This window comes from Narcine bancroftii, chromosome 13, assembly GCF_036971445.1.
Source record: "Narcine bancroftii isolate sNarBan1 chromosome 13, sNarBan1.hap1, whole genome shotgun sequence".
Classification (NCBI taxonomy): Eukaryota; Metazoa; Chordata; class Chondrichthyes; order Torpediniformes; family Narcinidae; genus Narcine; species Narcine bancroftii.
Window position 1 is genome coordinate 67463245 of NC_091481.1, and position 27048 is coordinate 67490292.

General features: G+C 42.5%; 1 protein-coding gene across 6 annotated transcripts in view; it reads left to right on the top strand.

The window, feature by feature from the left end:
* The window catches only part of LOC138748560 (transcription intermediary factor 1-beta-like), a 117600-nt gene that overhangs the window by 71119 nt on the left and 19433 nt on the right, over window positions 1-27048 (top strand). For 4 of the 6 annotated variants that reach the window (XM_069908968.1, XM_069908969.1, XM_069908971.1 and 1 more), the window contains exons 11-15: window positions 10409-10576; window positions 13403-13475; window positions 16335-16383; window positions 19338-19524; window positions 24693-25027. In XM_069908968.1, the coding sequence (XP_069765069.1) occupies window positions 10409-10576; window positions 13403-13475; window positions 16335-16383; window positions 19338-19524; window positions 24693-25027 (812 nt within the window). The remainder of the gene's footprint in view (window positions 1-10408; window positions 10577-13402; window positions 13476-16334; window positions 16384-19337; window positions 19525-24692; window positions 25028-27048) is intronic. The other 2 variants (XM_069908970.1, XM_069908972.1) reach the window with 2 other exon arrangements.

A 27048-nucleotide genomic window follows, 5' to 3' on the forward strand; every position in this document is an offset into this window, starting at 1 on the left:
AGGTGGTGAGGGAAGTAGTGTGAGAGCAAATATTACACTTGCTTTGGTTACAGGAGAAAGTAGCAGGGGTTACGGAGTCATAAATGGGAAGGGAGGGATGAACAGATGGAGAACACAATCCCTGTGAAAGACGAAAAGGGGTGGGGAGGGATAAAATTGAAGCTAGAGAACTAGGGGACATAGCCTTAACATTCAGGGTAGTAGATTTAGGACAGACGAGGAAGAACTGCTTGTCCCAGAGGGTGGCGAATCTATGGAATTCGTTGCTCATTGAAGCAGTGGAGACAATACATTTAATATATAATATATTTAAGACAAGGTTGGATAGATTTTTATATAGTTGGGGAATTAAGGGCTATGGGGAAAAGGCAGATGGGGAAGATGAGCCCATCATCAGGTCAGCCATGATCTCATTGAATGGCAGAGCATGCCAGATAGGCCAGGCCGGATGGCCGACTCCTGTTCCTATTGCTTATATCCTTATGAATGGCTGGTGGGCTAAAAAGTGCAGGCAAGAAGAGCCTTATCTCTGTTCTGTTTTGAGGGATAAAGGGAGGTGCTTCGAATGGAGAGATGGAGAAAATGCGGGAGATGGTTCAATTGACTACAACAGGAGGGAGGCTGCATTACTTGATAAAGGAGGTAATTTTAGATGTCCTGAAATAGAAGATCTCATTTTGAGGGTGGAGAAACAAGGGTCTGGTTGGGAAAAGGTATCATCGAAGTAGCTTTGGGAATTGGTGGGCTTGTGGTAAATGTCAGTATATACTGTACATTTCAGTGAACAAGTTGAGTCGTGAAGCCCAGAAAAACAAAAAAAAATTAGGGTCGACCTTAAAATTCAGCTCAAAATCCAATCCGCTCTGATCCGGCATATGTCAACCCTTGAAAAACACAAAAAAAAACCTGACTGCGACATTGAGATTTTCATTGAAAACCACAACACATTTTGAACCCTTCAAAATCAGTCTCGCTATCATCGTCTGAAGCAAAGATGGCGGCCACAGTCATCACATGGGTCCCAGGCTCTATCTGATGAGGTGGTTTCAGCTTCGTCGTCAGTGTCCCACAATAAATCCACTTCCGTGCCATCAATTGCACAAGAGATACTGCACTTTTTAAACTATTTTATCACAGTCTTTCCTTTAACTTTGTCCCATTCCTTGAGCATGAAGTTACACAGCACATCAAGTGATGCAGCCCCCACTGCCCCGCCTTTTGTAAATGAATTTTCTGCACTTGACATCCATGTATTCCATTCCTCGCGCACATGGTCTTTGAATGGCTTGTCCAAGCAGACATCGAGAAGTTGCAAACCACCTGGGATAACCGCCATGTAAGTATTATGTAGTGCAAATCTACTTTTAGTGTTCTCAGTTAAGTGGCTACAAAACATCTCCCAGACCAGCAAACTCCTTTCTTTGCGTAAACCACACATTATCTATCCATAGTTTTACACCATTTTCATCCATCCATCCTTTTTTTCATGAAAATGTACAAAAATACATGCAGGGAATTTCATTTTCATATAATTTTACGTTTGAAGATGACCATAGGTCTTTGTCCCGTCGGCCACGCACAATAACACCATGATAAACCTGGTCCCTTAGTGGCCTGTACTTTTGATTTGCAGAGTTTTAACATCTTTACATTCCATTTCACTGTTCTATTGTCTATCACGTCAAAATTTAAGGGGTTTTTGTCCATGTTTCTGATATTTGCCAATGCCAACTGGTGTTTCTGCCAGTTCCGTATAATAAACTGGTGAAAACTTACAACTTTATGATAAAGATTTTTTTGGTAGTTTCTGTCCAATTTTTATGTCTTTTTGTCATAATACCAGATTTTTTTTCCTGTTCATGAAACGACTGCCCCAGTCTACTCAAGCCTCAAAATTTTTACTGAGGACTGGTTGAGACTTGGCTGACTGCAGTACAAATGTTTTTATTTTATTTCGAGTGACTATGCAGCAATCTTGCCTCTGTTCACGTACCCATTCTGCATTGAGATTTTCCAACTCTGGCCATGGAGAGATACCTTTTCTCAAAGAACGTAGCCTTTTTAGTCTTTTTTTCCTCCAATCTCTTATCAACTTCTCGTGCACATCAAATTTTCTCTCAGCAGCACAGTTTTTTGGGTTTTCTTGGCCATTTCTATCATTTTCAACTTAAAACACGCTTCATATTTTCGTCACGTGTTGTGTCGATGGACCCTCCATGATAGCAATCACCTCCAGTCAATGGCCAGCAGATCAATCAATCTATGTGATCAATTGGGGGGGGGGGGGGTCGACGTATACACCGGTCAACGGCCCATCTCAGGCGTCACGAGCTTTGGGGGTTGACTTGTGTGCCTGTCATCGGGTCACCTCAGGCAGCCAGAAAATGGGGGTCAACCTGTATCCTGAATATACCATAAAACCCTTAAAATGAGGCTGAAAAAGGGGGGTGGGGGGGTCGACTTTTACTCCAAAATATACAGTACACCTCCTGAGGTGGAGAAGATCTAGAAAGGGGAGAGCAGTGACAGAAAAGGTTCAAATTTCAGAGCGGTGTGGAAGTTGATAAAATTGATGAACTCCACATGAGACAAGGAAGCAGCCACAATACAGTGGTCAGTAAACAGCAGGCAGAGCTGGGACCTGTGTGAGTGCCTATGGCTACCCATAGGAGTGTGTTTCGCCTCAGATTCTAGCTTTTGCATAGAAAATAGTAGGAGTAGGCTATTTGGCCCTTCAAGCCTACACCACCATTTATTATGATCATGGCTGATCAGTACCCGGTTCCTGCCTTCTCCCCGTACCCCTAATCCCCTTGGCCACAAGGGCCAAATCTAACCTACTTAAATATTGACAGGGAACTGGCCTCAACTACTTCCTGTGGCAAAGAATTCCACACATTTACCACTCTCTGAGAGAAGACATTTTTCCTCATCTCAGTCCTAAAAAAATTCCCCCTTATCCTTAAACTATGGCCCCTGGTTCTGGTTTTTCCCAGCATTGGAAACAACCTTCCTGCGTCCAGTCTGTCTAAACCCTTAAGAATTTAATAAGTTTCTATAAGATCTCCATTCTCCAGAAGAATGATGCTTTCAGGGAAGCTATCACCTAGATGGGCTGTGTATTCCAACAGAATTCCCACAAGTGTTTTTGGAGTTGAGGTTTAGAAACTGGAATCGTGTGGAGTTCAGTATCTCTGGGGCTAGGATTTGAATGCAGATCAGTTGCAAGCTTTGTGTTGCTGAGAAGAGGGTTTCTGTGATGTGCTCTGACTGCTCAGGCTAGTTTACATCCACAAATCCTGAGGCTTCCATTGGCTGACTCAGCAAAACACATGCTGCTCTGGCCTCCACGTTGAAGTAGAGATCCATTATGTTTGCGTCTGTGTGTGGAGCCATGGGACGTGCTCAAGGTCTTAAATGAATACTTGTTTTTAAATTTTATTTACCATGGAGAAGATCAAGGAAGTTAGGGAATACAGGTAAGAAATCTCCTCCACAATCTCCATCAGTACCAGAGCACCACAGGGCTGTGTTTGTAGCCCCATTCTCTTCTCACTTTACACCTACAACTGTGTGATTCGGTATGACAATAATACCCAACACACCAATGGCATCATGAAGAAAGCATGTCAGCCCCTCAGGTTTGTGGAGGTTTGGTAAGAAACCAGAAACCATGGCAAATTTCTATAGAGGTGTGGTGGAAAGTGTGTTGACTGGCTGCATTGTGGTCTGGTATGTGGACACCAATACCCCTGAGCGTAAAGCCATGCAAAAGGTAATGGACACAGCCCAGGACAACACAGGCAAAACCCTCCCCACTATTAAGTACATCTACAGGGAGCACTGCTGTCGGAGAGCAACAGCAATCATCAAAGGCCCACACCATCCAGCACACGCTCTGTTCTCGCTGCTGGCATCAGGAAAGAGGTATAGATGCAGAGGGGGGGGTGGCTTGGGAGGAGGGAGGGGGGAGGGAGAAAAAGTCACTGTAAATGTGTGGAAAAGAAAAAGTGTATATCATGGCTATTGTGATTTATGGTGTGAAAAATAAAAAATTTAAAAAAAAAAAAAAGGAAAGAGGTATAGATGCCACAATTCTCATGCCACAAGATTCCCACCACCAGGTTCAGGAACAGCTGCTTACCCCTCCACCATTAGACTCTTCAACAACAAACTCAGAGACTCATTAAAGGATTCTGACTTGTGCACTTTATTGATTTTCTTTTTTTCTCTGTATTGCAGTCAGTTTGTTTACATTAGTTATCTGTTTACAATTCTTTATTTATTTGCATGTGTAAGCTGTGTATGCACCACCAATTAGTGGTAATTCTGCCGGGCACCTGCAGGAAAAAGAATCTCAGGGTTGTATGTGATATCATGCATATACACTGACAATAAATCTGAAGAGCAAAATCATGTCCCAAAACATCCACGTAATAAAGAGAAGGTACTGGCAATCTTAAACTGCATTCAGGGGATAAAGCCCTGGAACCAGGTGTACTTTAGGAAATTGTAGGAAGCCATGTAGGAAATTGCTGGGGCCTTGATAGTATCATTATTAGCCTGGGTGAAGGCTGGTAGGTGGTTACTATGTGCCTTTATTTAAAAAGGGCTGCATGGACAAGCCAGAGAATTACAGGACCCAACATCCGCTATCAGAGAGCTGGGATATACCTGCATTTGGAAAGGCAAGGACTAATTGGGGTTTGTGATTGGGAAATTGTCTCACAAATTTGAGTTTTTATTTTGAAGAGGTGATCAGGATGTGTTGAGGTGTTGCATTTTGGAAGGACAAACCAAGGTAGGACATGCACAGTAAACTGCAGGATGCTGAGGAGTGCAGTAAAACAGGAATTTGAAAAACAAATAGATAATTTCTTGAAAGTAGATAGGGTTGTAAGGAGAGCTTTTGGCATGTTGGCCTCAGAAATCAAAGTATTGAGTATAGGAGTTGAGATGTTATGGTAAAATTGTACAAGACATTGGTGTTGCCAAATTTGGAATATTGTGTGCAGTTTTGGTCACTTAACTACAGGAAAGACATCAATAAAATTGACTGAGTAGAGTAGATTTACTAGGGTGTTACTGGGACTTGAGGAACTGAGTTACTGGGAAAGGGTAAACAGGTTAGGACTTTATTTCCCCGGAGCGTAGAAGAATGAGGGGAGTTTTAAGTCGTCAGATTTATCATCTGATTGTACAAATACAACAAAACAACATTCTCCTGTCCCTCCCCACCTACATCCGTGACACCTCACACACCCTCCACCTCCTCCAAGACTTCAGATTCTCCGAACCAGACCGCCTCATTTTCACGATGGATATCCAATCCCTTTACGTTTCCATTCCCCACACAGAAGGCCTCAAAGCACTTTGGTGTTTCCTCGACCTCAGATCTGAGCAGTCAACTCCCACCACCACCCTTCTCCGCCTGGTAGAACTTGTCTTCACCCTTAACAATTTTTCCTTAACTCATCCCATTACCTCCAAATTAAAGGAGTAGCCATGCGTACCTGCATGGGTCCCAGCTATGCCTGTCTGTGGGTTTTGTGGAGCAAAATATGCTACAAGCCTACACAGGCAAGGACCCCCCCCCCCCCCCCACAATTCTTCCTCTGGTCCATCGACGACTACATTGGGGCGGCCTCAGGCACCCGCGATTTCATCAATTTCACGGCCAACTTCCACGCTGACCTCAAACTCACCTGGTCCATCTCTGATAGCTCTCTCTCTTTTCTGGATCTCCCTGTCTCCATCTCAGGAGACGGACTCTCCACTGACATTTATTACAAACCCTCTAACTCCCACAACTACCTGGACTATACATCCTCACACCCTAATTGAAGATTAGGAGATTGCTTCGCCCAGCACTTCCTCTCTATCCGCAACAAAAGCAAGCTTCCCGTAGCCAACCATTTCAATTCTAAATCACACTCTCAAGTTCACATGTCTGTCCATGGCCTTTTACACTACCCCACCCTGACCACCCACAGATTGGAGGAACACCTCATTTTGCTTGAACCCCACCTTTAACTAATTCCAATTCCTACTTCCTTTCTCTCTCTACCTAGCCTAGACTCCTCCCCCTCCTTTCCTGCAGTCCTTCCCCCCACCACCTATCATCTTCCACCCTCACTTTCCTCTCTCCCCGTTTAGACATCTCTCATGTTCCCCCACACCTTGATGAAGGGCTCAAGCCCGAAACGTTGGTGATGTATCTTTACCTTTGTTACATAAAGCCACTGTTTGACCTGCTGAGTTTCTCCAGCATTTGTTTTTTCTCACTTAACCACAATGTCAACAGAATCCAGTTGACCTCTTCTGTCCTTTGTGCAAAACATGCAGACACACAATTAGACACACATACAGACAAACAATATGTATGCAGGACAAATTTCATTTATGCAAATAAATATTGTTTCTAAAATATGACAGTCTTGTATGTTTAATGCAAACTGTTCCTTTGGTCGTTCAGCGTTCTCACTGCCCATGGGAAGAAGCTGTTCCTCGGCCTGGTGGTGCTGGCTCTGATCCTCCTGTATCTCTTTCCTGACAGGAGCAGCTGAAAGATGCTGTGTGTAGGGTGGAAGGGGTCCTCGATGATTTTGCGCACCCTCTTCAGACAACGATCCCGGTAGATCATATCGATGGGGGAGAAAGAGACTCCAGTGATCCTATCTGCCACTCTTATGGTCCTGTGGATTGACCTCCGATCCATTTCTCTGCAGCAACCGTACCACACTGATGCAGCCGGCCAGGAATCTCTTGATTGAACTCCTGTAGAAGGTTGACATAATGGTGGCCGGTATCCTTGCCCACTTCAGTCTTCTCAGAAAGTGCAGTGGCTGTTGTGCCTTCCTGACAAGTGAGAAAATGTGTGTCCATGGTAAGACACTAGTTAAGTGGACTCCAAAGAACTTGGTGTTCTTGACTTTTTTCACTACAGTTATTGACGTGTAGTGGAAGGTGGTCATTCCTGGTCCTCCTAAAGTCCACGGTCATCTCCTTCATCTTGTCCACATTGAGATTCTAGTTGCTACTCTCATACACATCACAAGATTTGATAGAGGTGTACAAAATTATGATAGGATAAATACAAATTGGCTTTTTCCACTGAGGATAGGTGAGATACAAAACAGAGGATATCAATTAAGTATGAAAGGGAAAAAGTTTAGAGGGAACATGAAGGGGAATTTCTTCACAGAAAGAAGTATACAAATGCATAATTCTTAAGATGGGAGTATGAAACAAGCTGCCAGCTGAAGGGGTGAATGTAGGCTCAGTTTTAACATTCAAAATTTGGGCCAGTATATGGATGGATCATGAACTGGACAGTGCGACTAGGCCAGTGGTTCTCAACCTTCCCCCCCCCCACTGCTCGTGCATCACCTTAAGTAATCCCTTACTAACCATAGAGTAGCTATGCCATATGATTACTTCAGGTGTATGGAAGTTGGAAAAAAGGTTAAGAACCACTGGACATAAAGCAGAATAATAGTTCAGCACAGGCTAGAAGGGCCTGTTCGCTGTACTGTCATGTTTTATGGTTTCTTGGTATAGCAAATGGAACTTAACTTGGACTAGTGCAATGTGTTCAATTTTAGAACCTAAACCGTGACAGAACCTTCACAGCAAATAGTAGTCTCCTTGGCATTTGGGTACACAGTCCTTTAGATTTGGTGAGACAGGCAGAGTGGTAAAGAAGGTGATCAGCATGCTTCAGTCAGGGGTTTAAGTGCAGGAATAGACAAAGAATTGGAGGAACTCAGCAGATGGCATCCATTTCTACCCATGGGTGACGTTTGACCCTCTGAATTCCACCAGTAATTCTTTGCTCAAGGTTTGAGCATCTGCAATTTTCTGTCTTTTTTGAGTGAAGGAGTGAGGTCTTGGGTTTCAGCTATATAAAACTGCAGTGAGACCACATTTTGGGTATTAGGAACAGCTCTTGTCGCCATGCAATAGGATGGATGTTGTTAACCTGGAAATAATGCAGACTAACAAGGATTTTTTTAAAAATTAAGACATACAGCATGGTAACACGCCATTTTGGCCCACGAGTTCGTGCTGCCCAATTTACACCCAATTAACCTACATCCCCGGTATGTTTTGAAGGGTGGAAGGAAACCAGAGCCCCTGGGGAAAACCCATGCAGACACAGGGAGAATGTACAAACTCCTTCCAGATAACATGGGATTCAAGCCCCGGTCCCAATTGCTGGCACTGTAAAGGCCTTACACTAACTCCTACACCAACCATAAGACAGGATAGGGTGGTGTCTAGGGCCTGAGAGGGTCATCTGTCATGAGGGGCATAGAAAAGATGAATGATCTGTCTTTTTCTCAGAGTAGGGGAGTCTAAAACTAGAGGGATTCAGGTTCAGCTGCTAGATGAAAAGCTTAAATGGAACTGAAGAGGCATGTTTTTCTGCACACAGTGTTGTGGACATATGGAACGAGCTCCAAAGGAAGTTGTGGAGGTGGGAACAGTTACAATATTTGAAAGACATTTAGACAGGTACAACTTGGAGGGATATGGGCTGAATGCAGACAAATGGGTCCAGCTCAATTAGTCACCATGGCTAGCATGGGCATTGGGTTGAAGGGCCTGTTTTCATGCTGAACAACTGTACTAGAATCATAATTTATTGTCATGAACATGTCACGTTATTTGCAGCAGGAATCATAGGGCAAACATTTATATAAACCTACATACTAACTGCTTATTTTGCTTAAAATACCTCGACTCTTCAAATTTCAGAAAATTAAGTGGCCCTTGCATGTCTTAGATCTGTGTGCAAAGTGGAGACATTGTCCAAGTAAAATCTCCTTCAGGAATGCATATCCCTCCCTGGACCTAATCCACATGAAGTGAGTTTATGAAGCTATATTGCCATGGAAAGACAGAGTTGGTGTCTATTATTTTCCTTGACAACCTTGATTATAATGTTGGCCTGTCTCACTTCAATCCTGAGTTGGGTATCATTGAGCCTGATCCTTGCCCAAACTGCAAAGCAGTGCCCACTTTTGCCACAGATGATGAAATATTGATGCGGGCATGAGGTTCAGCGCAGGCGAGTTCGGCTTATAGAATCATCATTCAGAACTCCCAAGACAACAGCAAGTCTAAAATAGAAGCACAATGCTGGAAAGTACAGCTGAGTTTCTCCAGCATTGTGTTTCTACTTTTGTGTTTTACAACAGCAAGTCTACATTCTCTGTGGATTTGGACTCTTGGTTGTACTCTGAATTCCATTCTTTCTCAAATCATTGCAGATTGTGCCTAATCATTGGAATTGGCTGGCCTTGTCTGTAATAATTTGTGCATTAATTTAATAAATTACAGCTGCTAGAAATCTGGCACAAAAGCTCAATTGGTCAGGCAGTGTCTGTGGAGAGTGAGGCCGTTGACTTTTCAGGTCAACGAGCCTTCATTGGAGGTGAAAAGGTGAGAGAACGAGCATGTCAGGAGGGAGAGGGATAGAAAGAATGTGTGTGACTCGTTGGAGACCCTGGTTGCCCAGGTGACAATCGCTCTTGATGCCATCTGGTTAATCATAGGTCCTGAAGAGGTGATTGAGGATATTTGTCGAGGGTTAAATAACAACCATCAGTTGAAACAGTGAATTGAAGAACAAGCATTCACCAGAAATCTTGGGAATTGAATGAGATGCCATTTGCGGAGAGAGAGAGAGAAACCCCTCTGTTACAAGTAGATAACCGGAAATCACCACTCCTGATACAAAGAGGAATGGCTTGTTTCCTGAAATGTCTGTCTCTCTCACCCCTCTCCTCCCACCCTTCCAGTCAGAGCAGCTGGGATTCACTAGAAGACACTAAAAACAATAGTCATCTGGACATCTGTGGTCTCCATCCTCTTCACAGATATTTCCTTTGCTTTCTCGACCCTCCTCCATAATTCGAAGCACGCTCATCTTCTCCATTTTTCAGTTGTGATGAAGGATCTTCATCTTGGTACATTAACTCTTTTTTCACCAATCTGCCTAAAACTGCTGGTGGTCTCCATTACTTTCTGTGCTAATTTAAAATCCTGGCACATCTGCCCAGCTTTCATTGATTATTGCAGAACAGTAGAAAGGATTAGCGTTGTGTTTATTCTAAGGCTGAATTACATAGCTTTGTTTCCTGTGAGACATTATTCTAAACTTGCTGATCTTTCAAATAATAAGAATCACAAAGCTTGAAAAAGTCATGGAATTATTTTGTTGATGTCATTAAAGTCAGTATGAACAGATGAACCAGCGGAAACAATCCATTTTAGATGAAGGGAAATCATACCCTCAGACATCCATCTCCTCCACCACCAACATCATTCGCCAAGCCACATTAGTTCACTGAGCTTGCGCATCACCTCATTAAAACATTTATCTCAATTTTCTATCCTCCAGACTCAGGTTGGTGCCAATTGCCATCGGTCTCCAACATCAAGCCATCGCCTTGGCAACAGCCCGGTTGACCAACTCAAGATGTTGGTACAGCAGGCAACCTCGTATCCCAGAGTCATACTGCCCCACAGAGATGTCCTGGCCAATGCCCACGATTTTGCGCAGAAACAGGTAATTACTGACAGGGTTCCAAACCAAAAAAAAATTTAGGTGCAAGTTTGGCGTGGCTGTCTTGTTTCACCCCAGCTGTCCATTGCAGGGTTTCCCACCTTAATCTCCTTTGGATTTTAATGCAAAATATTGCTAGTTGTTAATCAGCCTCAACAGTACAAAACTGTAAGCTAAAACCATGATTGAAGTGTCTTTATAGGTTAGGAAGTATCTGATGTAGCATAAACTTTTATGAAGTAGAACATCAACGTCCAGCATGAAACTCGAGTATGCAGTGGTTGCTGCTCTAGCTTGTCAGCTTGTTCTTGTTTTGTCCAAGTGGTGTTTTCCTTCAGCTTCCAACTTGGCAATAGGCCAGAAGCATATCCACACTAAATCATTGTTAGGAGAGGCAAATTTCCTTTGATGTAGCCAGTTAACTCTGCCAGGATCTGGTTAAGGGACTGTGCTATCTCTTTGATAGCCCTGCAAATACTCTCTCCTACCTTGGACTCCTTCGACCTCGAGCAGGATGGTCAAACTTTTTTGGTTGAGAGCCACAGATGGGAAAAATACAAGGAATCACAGATCTAATAATAATAAGCCCAGCAGTTTTCAACACCGTTAGCTCCTTTAACAGACCATTTAAAGTCTGTACAAAGCCTTCTGAGCGGTTGGACCCCGCGAGGCTGCGCTGAGACTTTGCTCCCCATTCTCCATCTGCACCAACGGCAGCGCTGCCACTGCCATTTTTTTCTTTTCCCTCGCAGGCCACTTAATAATGGGCTACAGCTGGCCCGGGGGCCGTATTTAAGCCACCCTTGGCCTGAAGCAACTGAATTGAAAGTAAAAATTGATAGGAGCATTTTAATAAGAAAAAAATGACATAAAATGAGCTCAGTTGTTATTAATCTTCACCTTGTCTTCAAAATGCACAAAAAATCATTTAAAAATAGCTCTATTCGTGGCTTGCTGTTTAATTTTGATTGGCAGTTTTTACTGCATTCTGCTGTCAGAGAACATTTGTACTATTTCATTCCCAGTGTGAAATTGCGCAGGATGATGTAGCCTTCATTTTGCTTTACTCCCATATGCTGAATTGGATACCATGTGCTGACATTCAGTATTTGACCTGATTTTGGAGCAAATGGTTTGGAAAGCTTCAGCTCTTCAGACCTGCCATCGTTCACTGCGGCAGGAGGATGAAACTAACTCCAAATACATGGTCTCACTAAGTGAGCATGGGCGAAGAAAGGTTAGGCAACTCTGATTATGTTACTGGGCTGGTGATTTAGGCTTGCAGACACTCTATACAGAGACAGAAGTTCAGGTCCTTTCATGGAAATAAATCTGTGAATAAAGAATACAGCAGAGAACCAGTTTAAAATACAAACAGTTTATTATTTCAATTGCAGTATCACTAGCAGGAGTGAGGAAATACAAGGAAGAGTTCAGTAACTCTTTTCCTCTACTGAGTACCCACTCACCTTACATAGGTTTCAGGTGCGATTTGTATAGTAACAGGGAGCAATGTCTACATGCGGTTTTATAAGCTCTTGGCACAAAGCTGTCGATCACAACTTTTATGATTAACCAAATACATTGAGAAACATTTTGGTCCTTCTCAGCTTATCTTCCTGTCGCAGTAAAATATTGTGAGCTGCAGTCTATTCCAAAGATAATCTTGAAGACTCCTATTTTTTGACTATATTTCTGTGTGCAACAAAATGTTAAATTTAAATAAGTCCTTTCATTATGCAGCTTTTCTTATCAACAGAAATATACTTTCGATTAATGTGAAAGTTCATCTCAAAGCATAACTTTCTTGTCAGCTATTTTACCAATAAGTCCTTACTAATAAATTTAATTACTAATTTGTTAACCTGCTTGCTTCAGCAAGAACCCCACAATTCTCTACATTAATTTTCATTTCAGTTACTAAATTTCAAGTAATTTTATTTCAAAAGGCAGTACAGGTACACAATCCTTTATCCGGAACCCTTGGGGGAGAGAGTGTTCTGAATTTCGGATTTTTCCGGATTTCGGAAACCCAAGTTTAAGCCCACCCGAATTGGGCTGCTGGTCTTCCCCCCTTGCCCGCCCAACTTGCGCTGCTGGTCTCTGGCCTGCCCGACTCTCACTGCCAGTCTCTCTCCCCACTTGCAGGTTTTTGGAGCTCTCTGGATTTTAGATGTCCAGATAAAGGATTGTGTACCTGTATCTGCAACGGTGACTCCAGGATCACTGCAAGGTCACTGAAGCTGTGTGGTTCTGATTCAGTAAAGTCCTTCATGTAAAGAATTTGGCTATTCTCAAAATTTTTAAATCCACGCACACTAGTGTGGTTGACTGAAACAGTTTCACAAGCAATGCGGTTCAAAGGATCAATGGCCAGTGTGGTGTTACCAGTAAAACCCATGCTTTGAGAACTGCCTACAATGGTAGGCTTTGTTGCAGTGAAAGAGAGAATCCAACAGATATGATTAGGGAAAGCCGGGTGGTGTTTCATTGAGATATTTGCAGCAGTGATGGTCTCGATCAGTGATTTTCAAACATTTTCTTTCCACTCATATACCACTTTAAGTCATTCTTATGCCATAGGTGTTCTGTGATTAGTCGCACCTAATTGACTCGTTATGTGCACGGTTTCATAACTCCAAAGAAAATGGGCCAATATCCAACTTTAAATAATCCCTATGGCATAGGTGCTCTGTGATTAGGATGGGATTGCTTAAAGTGGATCCTACCTCTCAAAAATTACTTGCAAAGATGCTGTGATTTGATGTCTTGCATGTTACAATAAATTATCAAGAGGGAAATGACTGCTATTTTTTCTCTCGTTTACAGCTGTCAAATGCTAGTCACACCACTGAGCTGGAGGGACAGAGAAATAGCATCAAAGAACTGCAGGAAGCTTCAGGTAATTGAATTTACTTGCTGTAAAAATTTCCAGGATCACAAATTTTGTCAAAAATCCAGGTTTTGTCGTTCCTGAATGGCCTGTGTTCACAGTTGTGGCTCTGGCAACAGGATTGTCCAAAGTATTTTCACAACCAATGAATTTATCCTAGTAGATTGAGTGGCACTGTTGTCAGTCACGTCCAGTGCAAAGATGTGTCTTGTCCTGGTCTTAACCATTCGTTTGATTCATCATCTTGGTTCCTCAAATAGTCTGCAAGACTTTGTTGTGATGGTGGGGGGGGGGGGGGGGGGCACTTGATCATATTTATTGTCTGGGTCTGACATCTTTACCTCTGTCTTTACTGTTGTTTGCTATGTCTCCTTGGGGCAACCTATTTTGTTTCCAGTCAACCTCTGTTCTGGGCCGAACATCTGGGTACATATGACAAGTCAAAACTACCCTTTCCACTACTTTGACAATGCAGGTTTTCCATTTGTCCTCCAATGGTTTATATTTTGAGATTCTTCTTGACTAGAAAATTCACAGAATATGCATGCACTCTGGTATGTGAGCTGTTCGGTGTGCTAAGTTGTATAGCAACGTGCTGAGGATGTTGCTATTGAAAGTTTTAAATTTTCTCTTAATTTCCCCATGTCAGCTGTCCATTTTAGTTTTGCTAATCCTTTAGGTGGCTCCCTTCTCTCTCCGCCTGTATTATATTTCCGATGTGACATCACTTACTGCTTTCATGTTATTCTTGTTGCTGGTGATGACAAGGGAGGTGTCTGTTGATGAATAAGAATCTATCAAATATGTGAGGAGGACATAATTAGTTAGACTTTGTGGGGAGAAGAAATAATTTCACTCCTGAAAGACCTGGTTCTAACTTTTTGGACTCCATAGTGATTGGAAAAAGGTTTCTTTTTACCTTCACCAATTCCACAACATCTTGAAGGCCTCAATCGCAGCTCACTTAAACGACTACATTCCAGGGTATTTGTGTAGCTTCTAACTTAACCCTCAGAGTGAAGGTGTTATTCTAATAGATTTTCTTGGCCAGTTTATCCATCCTATGGCAGTGCCCAGAATTGAAAATGGTACTCCCAAATATGATTTAATTGTATTTGTAGTAGCATTTGTATTGTTGTGTTTTACTTCTCTACTTTTAAAAATTCACATTCAATTTAATTGCGTTAGTATTTTCTGTAAACTTTTATGATAGGATTCTAAATTGAAGGAAGGCAAATTTTGTGACAGTGAGAGGATCTGTGGATTGGGATGTGTTGTTTTCTGGCAAGGGGGTGGAAGGCCTTCAAAGGTGAAATTTTGAGAGTGCAGAGATTGCATGTTCCTGTTAGAATTAAAGGCAAAGTTGATAGGCTTAGGGAAACTTGGTTTTCAAGGATATTGGCAATCTGGTTAAGAAGAAGAGGGAGGTTTATAGTAAATATAGGCAACAAGGAGCTAATGAGGTACTTGAAGAATTCAGAAAATACTCAAGAATGAAATCAGGAAGGCAAAAAGAAGTCATGAGGTTGCTTTGGCAGATAATGTGAAGGTAAACCCGAAGGGTTTCTATGAATATATAAAGAGTAAAAGGATAGTAAGGGACAAAATGAGTCCCCAGTGGATCAGTGGTCAACTATGTGTGGAGCCTCCCGTAATGGGGGAGATCTTAAACAGTTTTTTTTTTGTATAAGTACTCACTCAGGAAACTGATATAATGCATAAGGAAGGAAGGGAAACAAACAGAAGGAACATATGGAATAAAGATAGATAAATCCCCCAGGCCAGACATGATATTACCTTGGACTTGTGTAGAAATTGCAGGGGCCCTGGCAGATGTATTCGAAATGTTCTTGGCCACGAATGAGGTGCCAGAGGAATGGAGGGTAGCTCCATGTTATCTAAAAAAGCCTCCAAAAATAAACCTGGTAATTTTAGGCTGGTGACCCTGACGTCAGTAGTAGATAAATTACTGGAAGGAGTTCTGAGAGATAGAATCTATAGGTATTTGGCAGCCGTGGGCTGATTGTGGAGAGCCATCAAGGCTTTATGAATCGTAGAGTTTTTCAAGGAGGTAGATGAAAGAAAGGTTGTGGGTAAAGACTTTGACAAGGCCGCACGTGGAAGGTTAGTTCAGAAGGTTAAGACCATAGGTATCCATGGAGAGGTTGTAAACTGGATTAGAAATTGGCTGCGTCGAGTAAAACAGAGTGGTAGTGGATAGTTGCTTCTCAGATTGGAGCATGGTGACTAGTGGTGTGCCTCAGGGATCGGTGCTAGGACCATTGTTGTTTATTGTTTATATTAATGATCTGGATGATTGTGGGAAATTGGATCAACAAGTTTGCTGATGACACAAAGATAGGAGGCGCTGTGGACGGTGAGGAAGATTTTCAAAGTTTGCAGAGGGATCGGGACCATCTGGCAGATGGAATTTAATGCTGTCAAGTGTGAGGTGTTGTATTTTGGAAGGGCAAACCAAGGTAGGGCATACATAGTAAATGGCGAGGCACTCAGATAGTGGTGGGAGTGTGGAATGAGCTGCCATCTGGCAGGCATTGGATATTGGATAAATTGGATAAATACATGGATGGGAGACGCCTGGAGGGTTATGGAATGGGAGCAGGGCAATGGGACTAGTGGAATGGTGGTTGGCACAAACTAGAAAGGCTGAATGGACCTGTTTTGGGCTGTAGAGTTCTATGATATTGTAACGTTTTAATCTTGTGTACAGCAGCATGTTAGGTCCTTAAATGTCTCTGCAATTCTCTTCAGAAAGTATAAGTTTTATAACCAACTGTTGCTATATTCTTTGTAGTGATGCAAAATAAAATTCTACCTGTACTATTTATTTGTTTCCATTTGCTTCAGAGTCAGGATGCAACACTTTGCAGTGTACCTTAACGCATGCTGGTGGCAGGTAAGCAACTGCTTTTCTCAGTAGCAGGGACATGGGAACCTGAGGAGTTGAGATGATGGCAAATGGTAGGAAAAACAAGCCTGAAAGGAAGGACGGGAAGGGACAGGTGAATGGTCACAGCGAGACTGAGGGGCTGGTGTGTTTGTTTTCATACAAGGAGTGTTATGAGTCAGGCATAGAGCCTGGATCGTTACCTGGAATTATGTTGTGGCCATTGCAGAGGTATGGCTGCAAGTGAGACGGCATTGGCAGTTCAATGTTACTGGGCTTTGTAGTTTTAGATGGGATGGAGGAGGTGGTAAAAGAGGTGGAGATGGAGCATTGCGGAGAGTGCCACAGCTGCACTCAGAAAGGACATAATGGATGGGCTCAACAATTGCAGTGTAGATATAGATCAGAAATGAGAAGGTGCAATCACTCTGGGGCTATAGTGGGCCCTTTAGCCACTGGAGGGAGGAATAAAAACAGATATGTAGACAAATCGTAGAAAGTTGCAAAGGTAACAGTGTTATTCATAGACTTTAATTTCTCCAATGTTGAATGGGTTGTCCTTAGTGCCTGAAGTTTAGACGGGGCAGAATTTGTTTAATGCATAATGAAGGGTTCTTTGAAGCACCTTCTAGATAACCCAGTCAGCAAGTGGGGCAAAGTAAACCCTGTATTGGCAAATGCACCCAGCCAGGTGATTGGAGTTTCAGTGGGGAATAGTGATCAGTCCTCAAAGTTTCAAGAGAGTTAAGGACAAGGATAAGCTTGGGCCTCGTAGAAAAGTATTAGGTAGGGGGAGGCTAAATGATGACATGATTAGACTGGAGCGAGAGAAAACTGGGAGCATTCTTAGTTAAAGCCTATAACTGAAGAGAGATTTCTAACCGCTGGAGAAAAGTTTAGAGGCGATGTTAGAGGTAAGTTTTTTTAATGCAGACAGGAGTGGATGCCTGGAATGCATTGTTGGGGGTCGTAGTGGAGGCTGATACAAGAGAGACATTCAAAAAACTCAAGATAAGCTCAAGGATGTTACAAAAATAGGTTGTGCGTATGAGCTAGGGAAGAATTAGATTGTTGTAGAGTAGGTTTCCATAGGTTGTCACAACATAGTGGGCTGAAGGGCCTGTATTCTACTGTAATGTTTTTATGACCAACAAATTTGATGAGATGAATGGTTTCCATCAATGTAATGAGGAAATACCAGGCCAAACCAAATATGATGATGTGAGTTAAGCATTGGTTGATTTGTACCTTTTCCAAGAGGAGTCAATCACATATGAAAGCATTAGTTGATGTTCACTTCCCTTGACCAGGTAGACTGTTTCTTGAACCTTGCCTCCAGCTCCATCTCCAAAGCCCCTTTGCCCCACATTTGTAGACACACATAGGAATGTTTGCAACAACTTCAGATTCAGGTTGGAATCCTAATCAAAGTTCAAATCATCTAGAGGTCAAAGCACATTGTCACTGATGCAGAACTGAAGAAGCAGCATGTTGGTAGGTCTTCACTGAGATTGTCACGATTAGCCTGATGTCGGTGGTTGGTTAATTGTCAAGGATGAGGTTAGGGAATACCTAGATGTGCATGAAAAGATAGGCCCAAGTCAGCGTAGTTTCCTGAAAGGAAAATCATGCCTGACAAACCGATTGCAATTTTTCGAAGAGATCGTCATCAAGTAGGATAGACAAGGAGATGCAGTGGATGTTGTGTATTTGGACATATAAAAGGCCTTTGACAAGGTGCCACACAAGGCTGCTGGACAAGGTGAGAGCCAATGGCATTATAGAAAGGATTCTAGCATGGGTAGAGCATTGGCTGTTGGGCAGGAAACAGTAGGAATAAAGGGATCCTATTCAATTGGCTTCCAATTACCAGTGTTGCTCGGCAAGGGTCGGTGTTGAGGCCTCTTTTTTACGCTGTGTATAAATGATTTGGATGATGGAATAGATGGCTTTGTGTCTAAATTTGCAGGCGATCCCCACATTGGGACAGTGGTGGTGCTGAGGAAAGGCTGCAGAGAGACTTGGATGGATTAGGAGAATGGGCAAAGAGATGGCAGATGAGTCAAGGATAGCACACAAATAAGCTATGCTATTAGCCACTCCCAAAGTGAAAGGGCATCTTGCACAGGAAAAGTCCCTTCAGCCCACAATGTCTGTGCTGAACAAATTGGATGAAAACTCTGCTGCTTGCAGGGGATACAAATCCCTCTATTCCGGTATAAAGTCTATTGAGAAGCCTTTGATATACTAATAATATGCAAATCCTCTGTACCCACAAAGTAAGTGAGCAGTTTGCCATTTCACCCAGTGCTAACAGATTGCATCGTCTCACTCATGTCGTGGCTACTGTTTTGCATTATAAAATGGAAAAGGGGTGCTGAGAACACAAGTGCAGAGAGTCTGTGAAAGGAGAAAGGGTTAACATTTCATGTTAAGGACCCTCTATTAGAACATCACGTCTGCTTATCTTTCTGTATTCCATACATATTCATGTCACCGTCAACATCATGTAAGAATCGAGCCGCCCCCCCCCCCCCCCCCCCAAACCTTATTTTTGGCCCCGGCCACCTGTCCACCAAAGCATATTCACCAAGGCTCCGCCCTCCCCCCCCCACCCCCCCCCATCCAATTTCTCAAAAGCCTGACCCACAGTCTCTCACCCGGGCACTGGCCATACACCCAAGAGAACTCTCGATGCCCTGACCACCCAGTCCCATCCACCCTCCCCTCTGAGCTCCCAGCACCTCAAATGACGTGGGTACTTAACCACGGTCAAAAGTCGCCTCCTAAATTTTATCCTAAAAATTGGTCCACAAAATTTGACAGTATGTTGCTCAGCTTGTTCAGTGTTTCTTGATTTCAGATTTACAGCGTCTGCAGTAATTGATTTTTTTTTCCCTACATTTTTTTTTGTTTTGATGTTTTCGGTGAAATGTAATGCTATGTGCCTATTTGATTTTTAGTTCGGATTCGAACATTAAACCGAAATTGAACTTGAAGGTCCCATATGTGCGATTAGAGCGATTGCAAATCGATTTGTCCACTGACACAGAGCTTCCAACCTTCAAGCTGTTGCCGGGAACTGGACAGGATGAGTTCAGTCTGATCATTATTGAAGGAGAAGGGTTGCCTTTGAATCCATCTTTCACAGTATGTATGACCTGGTTTTTAAGCTTCCTTGGAATTTTCGTCCAAGGAATCCCATTCCTTTTGACCAATCCACATCAGCTTGTCGGAAGTAACACACAAAAGTCTGCGGACACCGTGATTAAAGTAAAAACCTAATGCTGGAGAAACTCAGCAGGTCAAACAGTGTCCTTTATGTAACAAAGGTAAAGATACAGAACCAACATTTCAGGCTTGAGGCCTTCATTACCGCTGAAACATTGGTTTATCTTTGCTGTATTAAGTACACTCTTGTGTCTTGGTGTGAGCTTGCAGGCGCCTCAGATTGAAGAGACTGCCATCCGTGCGGTACCGGATGTAAACAGCGTCTTGGTGCCTGCCACATTGACCACCGCCAGTGGGCTGATCTCGCCTCAATCCGTGCATCTTGGCGCCTCACAGTTCGGCGGGCAGCAACCTCCTTTGAAGAAGACCGCAGAGCCCACCTCACTGACAAAAGACAAAGGAGGAAAAACCCAACACCCAACCCCAACCAACCAATTTTCCGCTGCAACCATGTCTGCCTGTCCCGCATCGGACTTGTCAGCCACAAACGAGCCTGCAGCTGACGTGGACATTTACCCCCTCCATAAATCTTCGTCCGCGAAGCCAAGCCAAAGATTAAGTACACTGTTTGACCTGCTGAGTTTCTCCTGCCTTGTGTTTTAGCTTCTTGGAAAATGTTTTGGGCAATTATGAAATCTTTTTCCACTTTTTTAGACGTTTTTACATCATTTGCATTCCAGAAATACTTTGTAGTGCTAAATGCAAAGGAACAACAAGAACTCCAGATCACATTTACAAAAGCGAGATAGAATCGCTAGCAGAACCCAACAATTATATTTGTTCAAATGCAGCAAAACTCACTTCAACGTGCATCTTTCTTTAAAATTTAAAAAAAACGTGCATCTTTCTTTAAAATTTAAAAAAAACGTGCATCTTTCAAGCTAACACTGTTTACTTTCCTGTCTGGATTGTGATTGTAACATTGGCACATTGTAAAGAATAAGCGAGTGAGGTATGTTCCACTCCACACACGGGACAGTGGATGCTGGAATCAGAAGCTGAACACAATCTGCTACCGGATCAAGCATCAGAAAAAGAATGGTTGACAATTTGAGTCGAAACCCTTTATCAAGACGAATGATATGTGGAAGAGAAGCTTGGATAAAGAGGACCATGTGGCCGTCAGTGGATGGGACAGGGACCCCCTGTGGGATGGGTGAACCTGATAGAGGCAAAACGTGACTAATAGAGGAAGTTGATTGGCAGATGCCAGGCAAGAAAAGCAGGGGTCAGGTGGAGGAAGATGAGCCATGCAGGAAGGAGTCCCAACCGCCCCCCCCCCCCCACTTATTTTCACTCTCCCTCTTTTGCTCCATCCCTCTCTCCCCATTGGATTATTCCACCCTCTACCCACCCTCCCCTTTGGTTCCATCTGGTCTCTCTACCACCAGGTTCACGGTGTCAGAATTCAGCACTGGCTGCCTTTGGCTTTTTATCACCTACTCCAACAGACTGGTGAGGTGCAAATGTTTACTCTGCTTGTTGGAACAGGAAGAGAAACCACATGCCTGAGCCAGTTTTTTAAATAAGTTCCACTTCCTTGCTCATAGCCAGTAATGTTTTCAATGTCTCTGGAAACTCTCTGTTCAGTCTGTATTGTTAGGCAGTGTTTCAGGTACAACATAAAATTGAGATGCTGTGCGTTCCCTCTGGGAAACATGGAAAATCCTAAAGCAACTTTTTGAAAAACTCCGTCCTTTCTTGTTGTACCAAAGAGAGCAACCAAAGGATTTTGTATTCAGAATTAAAGATAGGATGAGGAAAATTTCCCTCCAGTACTTTTCCAGTCTGGGACAAGTCCAGAACGTGTGAATAATTAATGACGCTTCTCCTCACTTATTCCTATCACAGCTAGAACTTGTATCAGGTTAAAAGTGAAAAGTAAACCACAAAAATCTGTAGACACTGTGGTTGAAGTAAAAACACAAAATGCGGGAGAAGCTCAGCAGGTCAAACAGGCAAAGGTAAAGATACATAACCAACGTTTCAGGCTTGCGCACTTCATCAAGGTATGAGAAAATGTTGGCAGGTGTCCGAACAAAAATTGGGGGGGGGGGGTGGGCTGGCAAAGGCAGAAGATGGAAGGTGTAGTAAAGAGGGAGGGGTCAGCAGCAATGAGGGGGGTGTGAGGAACGGAAGGACCTTCACAGAAATTGCTCGAGTCATAAATTGAGAACAAAGAACATTTATTATACAACGATGCAAAGTTGGGTGCTTCCCCTTACCCTGGGAATACACACATACACTGGGGCTCACCCAACTTTTATACAGTTGATTTCAGTATAGGAATACCCTCCCCCTTACATTCTTCTGCCTCCTGGATGAGCTTGGCATTAGGCAATCCTGTCTGCCTAGGTGCTGTTTCTGTGAACTTGGAGGACCAGGGGGTATCCTGTCGGTGTCCCATCATGTCATTAACCTCATTGTCCTTATTCACAAACCTGCCTTTGTTCTAATTCACACCTTCCCGACCCTCAGGCTACAACCATCTTATGTGCAGAACTTGCTAATTCTGTCTAAGGCTTACTTAATTACATATGCGGAACTTGGTAATTCTGTCTAGGGCTAGAAGACCCTCATCTTATTCAGACTAACTTTACTTCCTACGTTCTATTATCTATTTATATTTCCTTATCTTATTCATACTGGTGAACTTGCTGAATCTGTCTAAAAGGCTAGAAGATCCTTATCTTATTCAGACCAGACTAACTCTACTTCCTACATTCTAATATCTATTCTTATCCTATTCATACTGGTTTTATTCATTACACATATATCTATACTAGTTTCCTCAGCTTCATATTTTTATATCAGTTTTACTCATCTCTCACAATCCTCACTTTTCTTTTAGCTACGCTTCGTGACCTCTCAACTGGAATGTATTACTTGTAAACTTGGTCTTTTTCCCAGCTGGTCAGTAAACGAACTGCAGTCTCAGCATCATCAGACAGAATTAGGGAAACATACATCTATATCAGTTTTACTCATCTCTCACAGGGAGAAAGGATGAGAACAAAGCCATCTCCCAAAGAGTGCTCTAGACACAGTAAATAAGTCCACTGGATGTATCTCTACATTGCAGGCACTTGTAGATTGAGAGATCCGCTTGGCTCAGCACCTCCTCTCCGTTCGCATCCACAGCGACCTCACAGTGGCCAATCTTTTCAATTCTGAGTCACATTCCTGCGCTCACATATCTGTCCATGGTTTTGTGTATTATCCCACCCAGACCACCTGCAGATTGGAGGAACAATGCCCTATTTTCTATCTGGGCACTCTCCAGCCAGATGGCATTAACATTGACTTTACCAGATTGGACGAGATTAGAATTAGATAAAATAGGGGAAAAGATACCTGAACACATATTATATAAATGGGATGAAAAATTGGTGCAACATAGAAGTTCTCCAGTATTACATCATCTCCTCAATATTTGGAAGAAGATTCATGTAGAAAGAAATAAAACAAATTATCAATTACCAAAACTAATATTGACGCAAAACAAGTTACTCCCTTTTACAATAGATAACCTTTCCTTTAGAGAATGGGGGAAAAAAAGATTAAAAGAATAGAAAATTGTTTTTCAGGAAATAGATTCTTATCCTTTGAACAAATGAAAGATAAGTACAATATAACTCAAGATACAGCGCTGGCATATTACCAATTGAGATCCTACTTGAAGGATAAATTAGGAAGCAGCTTGAGTTTGCCAGAGGGAAGTAACCTTGAATATGTGATTACAGATACAATGATAATCAAAAGATTTATAACAAATATGTATATTAAACTGCAAGAAAAGGAGAATGAGGAAACAAATGGTAAAACTAAACAAAAATGGAAACAAGATTTAAATATAAAGATAAAAAAGGAAACATGGGAGAAGTTATGTTCTGGAACGATGAGAAATACAATAAATACGAGGTTACGTATGATACAATATAACTGGATACACAGGCTATACATTACACCTCAAAAGTTAAATAAATGGGACCCAACAGTATCTAATAGATGTTTTCGATGTAAAAAAGAAATGGGAACTACAATTCATGCAATCTGGACATGTGAGAAAGTAGAAAAATTTTGGGAAGATCTAAACCAAATATTAAATAAAATTACAGAAAACAATATACCAAAGAATCCAGAGATCTTCCTCCTAAGTAACATAAAAAACAAAGAATTTGGAATTGATTTGGAGGATGCACAAAAAAGATTTGTTAAGATAGCTCTAGCCGTAGCAAAAAAATGTATTATGTCAACCTGGAAATCGGAAGATAATTTGAAAATACAACAATGGTATATAGAAATGAATAAATGTATTCCATTAGAAAAAATAACATATAGTTTAAGAAATAATACTGAAATATTCGAACAAATATGGGAGCCTTACATTAAATACAATAGCGAAAACCTACCGGGGACAATCATTACCTAAGTTAACGGAAGGAAAAGGAAATGAAAAGAATGGACTCAGTAGAATTTCTTGTTTATTTTTATTGAATGACAACATTGTCTGACTGGTTTAATGTATCCTAGATTGTATACCTTAAATGGACGGGAGGGGGCAGGTAGGGAGGGTGGGATGGGAGGAGGGAGGGGGGGGAGAAAATGGCACTGTATATGTGTGAAAAGGAAAAAGTGTGTACCATGGTTAAGGTGATTTATGGTGTGAAAAATAAAAAATTAAAAAAAAACATTGACTTTACATTAAACCTGCTCACCTCTGCCTTTTCCTATCTCCAGTTTTTCTACCCACCCAGCCATCTCTCCTCCCTTTCATTGCAATGCCAGGATAAATGCAAAACAATTTAGCTTTCGAGATGTACGCTCTATACACCACTTTGAATTGCCATAAACAATGACGAGCACATAACAAAGGGCTACCTTTAATTTCGAACATTGGACATTCCTAGGTTGTTTTTTAATTGCTTTTTGCTGTTTAGAGCACAAATAAAATCAACACTAAAATGTGTTGCTGCATCATGGTACACATAGGGTGTTTAACTGTCTGTGCCAGGAGCCCAGCGCAAACATGTCCTCCCTGGGTGCTGGACCCTCAGCATAAATCCCTGTCCTCTGTTTTTAACCAGCAGGCACCAACTCTGGAGAGCACCTTGACACCACCAAACTCTGTCTCTCCTGCATCAGTGACTGAAATTGAATTTGTCTTCAATGGGCGAACTGAGGTAACAAGCAAGCGTTCCCATCACGCCCTGAGCCCCACACCTTCTCCCAGTGAAAAGTCTCCTGGGAGTATACCAGATCTCAAGGCGTCACCGTTGTGCAGTGTCAGCGAGAAGGGCGAGGAATTGGATGAGATGATGTGCGTGGTTTGTGGAAAAGGAGGCGAGGTTCTCTGTTGCCGACACTGCCTGAAGGCATTTCACGTTAGCTGCCATGTTCCAGCTTTACCCAGTGTGCCCAGGTGAGTCCAGGTCAAAATAACGAGTAGCTCCTCTGATGTTCCAGATTAGTTAAGGTTGTAGATAAGGTGGGTGCCCTTCATGACCCGGTAAGTGGGAGAGTCCAAGGTGAAGTGATGGGAAAGTGTGGAAAATGGATTGCGGAGGAAACTATGAATTTGCTCTGTGCTGCCATTCATTCGGCTAAAGTATCCTCCCATTTCATCAGAAAATAGAGTTCACTATAGCATCATTCATGGGTGGAAATGTAAGCTGTGTGTGGGGCTCGGTAACGAGGATGACTCTTCCTCATTTTGGAAATCGGGGATTGATATGGGGCAATATCTCAGCCAAAAAAAGTTGTATCAGTTTCAAGGCGATCTTCTGACTATCACTTGGATGTTAAAATAAAAACACAAAAACTGAGAATCCTGATGAAGGGACTTCAACCTGGAATGTTAACTGTGTCTTTTTCCACACATTTATCTGACCTGAGATTTTATTTATATTTCACGTTTCCATTTGTCTGCAGTTTTTTTTTGATTATCGTTTGAATTTTGCTGCAGAAGACAGTCTGTCATCGATCATGTTATGTTTAAGCTGCAGGTGATACAGTAAAACCCCTGGTATCCAGTACTTTTGGGGATTGATAGATGCTGGATAAGTGTATTCTCTAGTTGCTTGAGATTGTGTGTGTATGGTGAACTAATGGTGATGTGCGCCAATTTTAAATTTAAACTTCCTTTCTTTTTAAACTGAAGACACTTGGCATTCCAGTTGCTGTTAGCAGTGATCATGTTCTTCGTCCAAGGGTTGACCTTTGGAGGGGGTGATATACTGGCCGACTTCCCTCTGAATTTGGTCATTTTATTCTCTTTCTCCATGTCGGTTGCAGTCTCCAATGGGCCACGCTGCTCAGCAGAATGCTCTCGGTATTGGGGCTGTGGCTCCAAACTGGGCTGTGGGCTGCTGCCAGCATCCTACCGCCTCCTCTTGAAGTGGATGATATTGAACGATTGCGGGGCTGCCGGTACTTTCCGAGATGTGCTGCCGTTACGGGTGCCACCCGGCTGCGCGTCGTGATTGAAGCACTGGTGTTTCAACGTGGTGGCTGGACCGATATCAGGTTCATTGCTTTGCCCCTTTCTTTTATCCTCGCAAATAATCTTCTTTAAACTATATGCATTGTATATGCGTTGTTTTAAATCATAGCCTCAAAATTGTCCAGGATCACCCTCCAAGGAACACTCAATGTTGTCATCTCCCCTTTCACTTACAGTCAAATTGTTGCCCTGTTGCCCACTTCCATTGGCTCAAGTTAAAGGCATGTCCTCTCTCATCATGTTCATCAACAGTTCCTGTTATGCTCCTTTTTCTTGTGTCCTTATGTTTTACTTATTGATTCTTTTTGCCGGTTGCTTGAATTCCAGATAACAGGGGTTTTACTGTATTTAGTTGAGAGCAGCATCATTCCAGACACCATAACTGTTCAGATTTCAGATTAATTGTCAGAGTACATACATGACGTCACATACAATCGAGATTCCTATTTCTGTGAGTGAGGCAGAATTGCCACTTATTGGTAGTGCAAAAAAAACTCTACACAGCATAGATGCAAATAGATAATGAATTTAAACAAAAAATATTATTAATAAACTGCACGAAAGTCCTTAAATGAGTCCCTGATTGAGTTTGTTGTTGAGGAGTCTGATAGTGGAGGGGGAGCAGCTAGCTATTCTTGAACCTGGTGGTGCGAGTCTTGTGGCCCTGATACCTCTCTCCTGATGGCAGCAGCAAGATCTGGGCTGGATGGTGTGGGTCTTTGTGATTGCAGCTGCTCTCTAACTGCAGCATTCCCTGTAGATGTTCTCGATAGTGGCAAGGGTTTTACTTGTGAAGTCCTAGGCTGTGTCCACTACTTTTTGACAGGCTTTGTGTTCAGAGATATTTGGGGTCCCCATACCAGCCATGATGCAGCCGGTCAGCATATTTTCCACCACACATCTGTGGAAATTTTCCACGGTTTCTGGTGTCCTACCAAACC